Source organism: Papaver somniferum, chromosome 1 (assembly GCF_003573695.1).
Source record: "Papaver somniferum cultivar HN1 chromosome 1, ASM357369v1, whole genome shotgun sequence".
Classification (NCBI taxonomy): Eukaryota; Viridiplantae; Streptophyta; class Magnoliopsida; order Ranunculales; family Papaveraceae; genus Papaver; species Papaver somniferum.
Window position 1 is genome coordinate 61,696,056 of NC_039358.1, and position 7,889 is coordinate 61,703,944.

The 7,889-nt window shown below is 36.6% G+C and overlaps 1 protein-coding gene across 2 annotated transcripts; it reads left to right on the forward strand.

Annotated features, from left to right (window-relative positions):
• The first annotated feature begins 78 nt into the window (after positions 1–78).
• LOC113288788 (3-epi-6-deoxocathasterone 23-monooxygenase-like) lies at positions 79–6,066 on the forward strand. 2 transcript variants are annotated; one of them, XR_003330705.1, is made up of 9 exons: positions 79–821; positions 2,427–2,754; positions 2,946–3,095; positions 3,205–3,486; positions 4,624–4,713; positions 4,807–4,885; positions 4,966–5,078; positions 5,201–5,369; positions 5,518–5,642. XR_003330705.1 is itself a non-coding variant. In XM_026537912.1 (9 exons), exons 1-9 carry the CDS (start codon positions 562–564, stop codon positions 5,842–5,844), a joined length of 1,515 nt encoding a protein of 504 aa, XP_026393697.1. In that variant the 5' UTR covers positions 79–561; the 3' UTR covers positions 5,845–6,066. The 2 variants fall into 2 exon arrangements, 1 of the variants encoding a protein (XP_026393697.1); XM_026537912.1 differs by lacking the exon at positions 5,201–5,369 and adding an exon at positions 5,757–6,066.
• Positions 6,067–7,889: the final 1,823 nt, after the last annotated feature.

Below are 7,889 nucleotides of genomic sequence, written 5' to 3' on the forward strand. Positions count from 1 at the left end.
CATAAGTGTGTCCTATTATCTTTACTACAAATAGAGACCCACCCCCTCCCTACCCTTCATTATCTCACACCCCCGTCTCTCTCATTCTCTCTCTCTCTGGTAGAACCATACTGCATGTAAATGTAAAGATGGGCTAAGCTAGATAGGTAACTAATTAATGGCGTAATTAAAGAAAAAAAATCATTTTTATTTATCAATAAAGAGAAATTTTTGAGTGAGTTGGGACTTGGATACTGCTAATAAATGGTGCTATTAATGAAAAATCTTCTTTCATCTTAAGTTCATGTACAAGAAGAGATTTGCATGAGTTGGAACTTCAAAAGTTCAAATACTTGATTTATTTCCTTATCTGAAAGAGAAAAAAAGAATCCATAACTGCTGGAATATTTCTTGTTTCTTCAAATTTAGGGGTCTTCATTTTGTGTTACATATAGATATGTAACCAAAATTTTGATAGCTATATAGGAGAGCAGCCAGTATTAGGGTTTATAATTAGGTGCTATAAGTTCTTGAGTTGAGTAGTAATACAAACTACAGTTATCTTCTTTTGGGTGGGAGAAAATGATGAAGAGCTGGGTATTATTAGGATTCTGGGTTCTGGTTATTATAAGTGTTGGATATTGGTGGTGGAGGAAATACAGTAGCAAAAGGATGAAGAAAAAAGAAAAACAGCAAGGAGAGATTAACAGTCATGGTGATGATGGTGGTGGTACAATTCCAAAGGGAAGTTCAGGATGGCCATTCATAGGAGAAACTCTTGACTTCATTTCTTGTGGATATACTTCTAGACCTGTTAGCTTCATGGACAAACGCGTACCCTTGTAAGTCATTCATTATTCATCCGTTCATCTCTTGTTATTTTCTTTTCTATATTCCTCTTCCTCTTTTAATTCGTTTTAAGTTATGGCCGGAATATCACAGTCTTTGTTAGAACATAGGACTAGTTTACACGGCGAGTTATCCCGGTGGCAATAAAACACCTTTAGGATGGACCACGGTTAGGTAAGTTTTATAGATTTTCAGAGTAATTAATCCAGGTTTCTTAGAGCATCTTGACTAAATTCATGATGATTTTGATTATTAAATGCATAGTTCTAAATACTAACACTATCATTAACTATTAGTAAATCAATAAATTTAGTGGTTAGGTATCATTTTGTTTAATTAACCAGCTAATGACCACCAAATAATTATTAGTATTTTTCTACTTTTTCACTGTGCTTTATTCGTTCTATTGCTGTTTTTATCACAAGATGATAAAATTGCTGATGAATTAATAGGAGAATTATTTTTTTGGAAAGAAGCTTACAATAGGAGTGCAGTTATTTCTCTGCAATCCTAGAGAAGTAGATATACTAGACCTAATATTACTTCTTCAGGCATAGATCACTGTCTCTTAACTGATGAGTCTCCTTCATATGACCTAACTTTCTCTTCTTATCTTTCTTTTTATTTCAACAACAAGAAAAAAAATGAAGAAATTATTGTTGGAAGGGGGAAAATATACAAATATGAAAAGAGAAGTCATTCTGACCCTAATCAGTAAGTTCGCGAATGATTCGCGAATCATTCACGAATTTTTCCGTATCACGAATTTTACCGTCTTATTCACGTACGTTTGCAACTCCGAACCCAAGTCGCGTATTATGTGGCATTCCCGGATTATTCGCGAATCATTCACGAATTTTACGTATCCCGAATGATACGTCCGCTTAATTCGCCATAAATTCTTTAGCTTTTACTTTTCAAAGACTCCATTTTTTGGGCTTTACTGCCTCCCGAGCATACACGACCGAATATTAGACGTGTTGTAATTTTTAAGAAACAAAAACGACTGAACAAATTTGAAGGTGAAGGTGAGAGAGATCTCAAACTCACTAACCAAGCATCTAAACCACCATACGACGTCCTCTTGGATAACCAATGTTGTATATATTATTAATATCATCATATTGAGTTTATTTTTTCCTTAAATAACTCACACATGCATAAAAATTGGTCTATGACCTTATAAATACAAATTATTTGTTATATATAGATACCGAATTTTCAGAGCCGAACTCACATTTACAAATCGAATTATACACGTACGTATGCCGTTCCGAATTAATGACGAATCACGTCCCGTTGACCGAATTTTGGACCGAATTTGGATTTTACAAAACCGTATAATACTCGTACGTTTGCCGTTCCGTACGTTTGCCGAATCCCGAATTGCTAACTAGGATTCTGACTCCTTTATGCTTCCAAAATGCAGTTGTTGTTGTTTACTACAACTTTTATACATAGCATAGGTCATGTATAACCTCTCACTACAATCATTTCACACAACATGCCAACATGGGGGTCCTTGATTTCATTCATTTCATGGAATCCATTAAAAATCTTAGTAATTTTATTGATTAGTGTTCTTAATTTTTTTGCAGGTATGGAAAAGTATTCAAGTCACATCTTTTGGGTAGACCTATAATTGTATCAACAGACCCTGATGTGAACAAATTTGTTTTACAGAACATAAATGGGAATACATTTGTTCCATACTATCCGAAATCTATTACAGAATTATTTGGTAAATCTTCGATACTCCAAATGAATGGTATTCCGCAAAGAAGAGTGCATGGGTTGATTGGTGGTTTTCTTAAATCGCCTCAGCTTAAAGCTAGAATTACAAAAGAAATTGAGAATTTTGTTGGTCTCACCATGAATACTTGGACGAGTAATCGAACAATTTACATCCAAGAAGAAACCAAAAACGTGGGTACATTCATCACTGTATGCTTCATTTTTACCATGACAAGTTATTTTCTCGACTTAGTTAAGCCGAAAATTCAGAAGTTAATTTGGGAACATAATTTTTTTGCATGTGACACTTCTCCGTTAGGGGGGTCGTAAAAAGAAAGTGATGAATTCTATTGAAGATTTTGCTTGTGTTTTTTTCTTAACAGATTACGTTTCCGGTACTGGTTAGGGTTTTGATGAGTGTAAGTCCAGGGAAAGATATGGAGTTTCTGAGAAGAGAATTTGGAGAATTCATTAAAGGCTTGGTTTGTTTACCTATTAAACTTCCAGGTACCAGGCTATACAAATCTTTGAAGGTAACATAACAAAAACACCCACTTCTAGTTTTTCATTTACAAAAATGATATCTACAAGAGTATTCCAAATAGTGTAATGCATGCTGTTTTGCATGTTAATGTCTTTTAGGCTAAGGAGAGGTTGATGAAAATGGTGAAAGAAGTACTTGAGAAGAAGAAAATGAAGATGGAAACAAGCAAAGATGAAGATGAGGGTTTTGTTGTAGCTGATGCGGCAGATGCTTTGCTGCTTGATTCTGGAGAATCTAATGATATGCAAAGACTGCCACTGGATTTCATAAAGGGCAATCTAATTGAGATGATGATCCCTGGTGAAGACTCTGTCCCTATGGTTATGACTCTTGCCGTTAAATATCTCAGCCACAATCAACTCGCTTTACAACAACTAAAGGTCAGTTTTTACACCTACAAATTTTAATCTGACTCTTGATTGCTCAGTGGGCCCCGAATGTCGGATTAACTATTTGGAGTGGGTGGGCCCACAGGGTAAATGTTTGACTTTGGGTAAATTCTTGCATGGAAATAGTCCAACATGCGCACGAGTGCAAACGTAACGGAATTTCGGAGATACGGAAATGGTGTCGTTAGGACCCCGCAGTAAAGAAAAATGTCTTTTTCGGTTTTTACATTTTGGTCCAAATTTTGGTACAACTTTTTATTGCGCTCGTGTTCGTGTTCTCATGTAATCACAGGACCACGTACGTCGTACACCTCATCCCATTATGACGAAACGAAAGTACTTGCAGATGGTGGTTGACCGTTAGATCAGATGATCAACAACCCTAATTAGTCGGATATACGTAGTTATGGTGATAATTATGACTAGTAGCCAAGGAAAGATGATGGTCCATCAAGTGGGGACGACTAGGGCTGCACAAACGGTAGGGTGGGTAGGATATGGCCTATACCCGCCACCCTACCCGTTTATTGGCGGTTAAGAAAATCTTTACCCGTCACCCTACCCGCCAAATAGTAGATAGGGTAGGATACGGTTAAAAAACTGGCGGGTAGGGTAGGGTTGGCGGGTATGGGTAGGGTATGTGCACTCCTAGTAAGAATTGCTCGAAGACCAGTAGAGTAGGATAATTTCGAGCTTTACCCGCCACCCTACCCGTTTATTGGCGGTTAAGAAAATCTTCACCCGCCACCCTACCCGCCAAATAGTGGATAGGGTAGGATACGGTTAAAAGACTGGCGGGTAGGGTAGGGTTGACGGATATGGGTAGGGTACCCCTAGGGACGACTGTAAGTAATATCTAGGGAGGCCCATCTTATATCACGGTGTCATTCTAGTGTACCCTTGTAATTAGTCTCGCACGACAACTTTGTCCCCTTAATAAACACTGAATAAAAGTTATTGCAGTAAATTAGCCAACCGTGTCATCAACCAATGATTTTATCACTATGTTACAGTGATATCAAAAGATATTATTAACATTAGTCTCAAAGGTTGTTGAGTGAGTCTTTTGATTATTTGTATCAGTATCGACAGTATTGACGTTCGAGTATGTTTATGATTCTTATGTAGGATGAAAATATGGAGTTAAAGAAGCAAAAGGCTAATCTTGGTGAAGATTATGTTTGGACTGATTACATGTCATTGCCATTTACTCAAAATGTGAGTTCTAAATTGGAAAACAGATATGATTTTAAAGTAGTTTAACTCTTAATGATGTTTATAGTTTATGTTGGATCCAAATTATTATTACAGGTGATTAGTGAAACTCTGAGAATGGCAAACATAATCAATGGGGTCTGGAGAAAAGCTCTCAAGGATGTTCAAATCAAAGGTAAAAAATAATTTACAGATCAAAGGAATTTAATTATTAACTTATCTACTGAACAGAATTTATGAATTAATAATTTGCAGGTTACTTGATACCTAAGGGATGGTGTGTGTTAGCTTCTTTTAGTTCAGTTCACATGGATGAAGAGAATTATGAAAACCCTTATGAATTTGATCCTTGGAGGTGGCAGCAACAGGTATGTTAATTCACATATGCTTAGATGATTATGTTTGGTTAATTAAATTCAAAAGAAGTCCACTAATCAATATTCCAATGTGTCCAGTACTTTTTGAACATGTATGGTAATCATTTACGCAGAGTTAAAGTCCCATAAATGTTGAATCAAATTATATTGGCTTACTCAATTCTTGTTAGCATTCCGATTCCAACACTTACGTGAGGTGCTTTGGTCAAAAAAGTCTCCAAAAAGAGTAAAGCAGCCGCTTCGTATTCAAAAAGCCTAAAGTGAGAACAACACTCCAACTAGGTAGTCGCCACTCAGTAGTAGTACTAGTTGCAGTCGGATTTGGATTCCAATGATGAATCTATGCGCTTTATTTGCTGCTACTTTCTGGGTTTAGGCACCACCAATTATGCAACTAAAATGCAAGTTTTCTCTTGGAAATTATTCACAGAATAAACAAGGAAGAAGTGGCAACTGTTTTACACCATTTGGAGGTGGTCATCGACTTTGTCCGGGACTTGAATTCTCAAGACTAGAAATTGCGATCTTTCTGCATCATCTTGTAACTCGTTTCAGGTACACTAGCAGACTAAATTACTCACTTGCCTACCGTCATAAAAGCATATTAGAGCATCCAATTTCCTGAATGACCTTATATATTAACTGTAATATGTAATTTTGTTACTGCAGATGGGTGATTGACGAGGAAGATTATATCGTCAACTTTCCAACTGTGAAGATGAGGCGAAAACTACCAATCACTGTCACACCATTATAGTTATACATGGTCACCTGATGCAGAGGGTATGGTATATGTATGGGTCGAGTGTGTTTTTTTGGGGACATAATGGGTTCAGTTTTATCTAATCATTATTAGCATAGGCCCAGTTTCCATCGTTCAAAAAACATGTCATGTAAAAAGTCTGTAAGGGAAAAGACTGAAATGATCAAAATCTAAAACAGACAGCAATTTCTATAAATAAAAAGTGGATCGTTCCATGAATGAATGAATGGGATTGATCATCAAAGGGTTGTTGATAAGGGTGGGTCTCCATTGTTGCTTTCTAAATTGACATGAGGTAGGAATCCAAGGGGGCGCACATAGCATGGCATGTTTAGCTGCGATTTTCCTACCACCAACTGATGCGACGTTTTTCAGCTTATTGGCACGGTTGGAATCTTCTGTAACAGCACTGAAAAGGGATCACAACTAAGCAACAACCGAACTAGAATATGACCCATGCCGTCACAGTGTTGCAGTTAAAGCATGGAAATCTAATTTCTTGTTATTTGGGTGTCAATTTTTGGTTGTTCAATTCGAAGTCCTAACGGAAAATTGGGTTATAGTAGTGGATGGAAAAACATATAAGAGTGGGGGTGCTCCCAACTTCAAAGATCTTTCAGTTCTTTTAGACAATAATTCGACATTTCCCAATATAAATTAGTGGGTATAACAGGTTAATGAATTATGCCTTTAGGATTCAATGAAGCCTAACACCGTGATCAAATTCAAGGATTGTACTTCTTTGATCCTGTCAAGAACACACTGTTTAACACCGTTTAACATTATGATGATAACATTAGAGCAGAAGAAAACAATTAGTTTTGATGATTTTTTCAAAGAAACAAACACCGGTATTAGAGGAGTTGCATGTCCATTGGAGATGTCTTTTCATCTCCAACAAACACCTTTAAGAGGCAACCATGTGGCTACTGGGAAGAGATGCGTCCATTCAAATTCCAATGAAATTGGAACTAGGTTCCCAAACTAAAACCAATCCTAGTGGTAGCAGCAAATAAAATGCATATGTTTACGAAAATATTCAACACCAACTCCTAACCTTTTTTTAAACCGTGAATGGACTCATCATTTGGAAGTGTCCAAGTTAAAGTCATAAGTGTTCTTGAACAAAATATCTTTGTGGATAACATGCAAATCGTTATCCCCATAGCAAGGCAGAATCAAAAATCTTGCTACAGGGATGTAAGTCTAGCTAGGGGATGCAATTAAGCATAAACAGTTTGGATCTCAATTTCTTTAAAAAAGAATCAGGCTTGTATCCGGTTGAGTTGAGCGTGCAGCATCGACCTAGCTTTTTCCTGCCTCATAATTCTTGCTAGTAACTTTGTTATTCCTACGATTATATTGTTGGAATTTTTGAGTCAAAAATTATTTGTGAGTGAAAGTTGTTTTCAAATTTTAAATTCCAAGAGGTGTGTTTGAGTCATGCCTCTTCATCCATTAGACACTTAATGAATAGGTGTCAAGGAGAGTCACCATCGAATATGGGGTGTTACTTATTGTAGATGGGGAAATTCAGATAAGGGGCAAAAGTGTCACTTCAAAATCAGAGGAAAAATGGTACTTCTTGTTAGAGCGTTGCTCGGTCGAACTCACAAGTGTTGCCATCTCAGGCTTGTTGTCAAATTTAGTTGTCAAAACTATATCTTGATTTCTAGTCTACATTTAGTCAAGTCTCGGATCAGGATAGAAGTGTGTAGTTGAGTATCGGTATCACTGCGTTCTACCGTTTGAAGGCGAAGATCAGCAGAAGCCCTGGAGAACTTCTTCATTAAAGGTAAGTGAAGATTGAATCACCTATTACTCAAGTTTTCACCTTTCTATCTATGAGACATTATCGCATGACTAAATTAGACAGTACATGCATAACAGAAATTTCGAGTCACGTTTATCTTGAATATATCATTCTCGAAATATGCTAAGCTTAAGAACATTTGTTCATACTTAATGAATTTGGTTAAGAACAATTTATTATTTATGACCTAATTATGATTCAAGATTTAATCATTTGAAAATAGCCT

Bases quoted from the DNA above. Each gene is read 5' to 3' on its own strand.
- LOC113288788 (XM_026537912.1), top strand. From the start codon at position 562: ATGATGAAGAGCTGGGTATTATTAGGATTCTGGGTTCTGGTTATTATA. The intron at 3,487-4,623 runs GTCAGTTTTTAC...ATTCTTATGTAG, and splicing joins TCGCTTTACAACAACTAAAG to GATGAAAATATGGAGTTAAA. The intron at 4,886-4,965 runs GTAAAAAATAAT...AATAATTTGCAG, and splicing joins CAAGGATGTTCAAATCAAAG to GTTACTTGATACCTAAGGGA.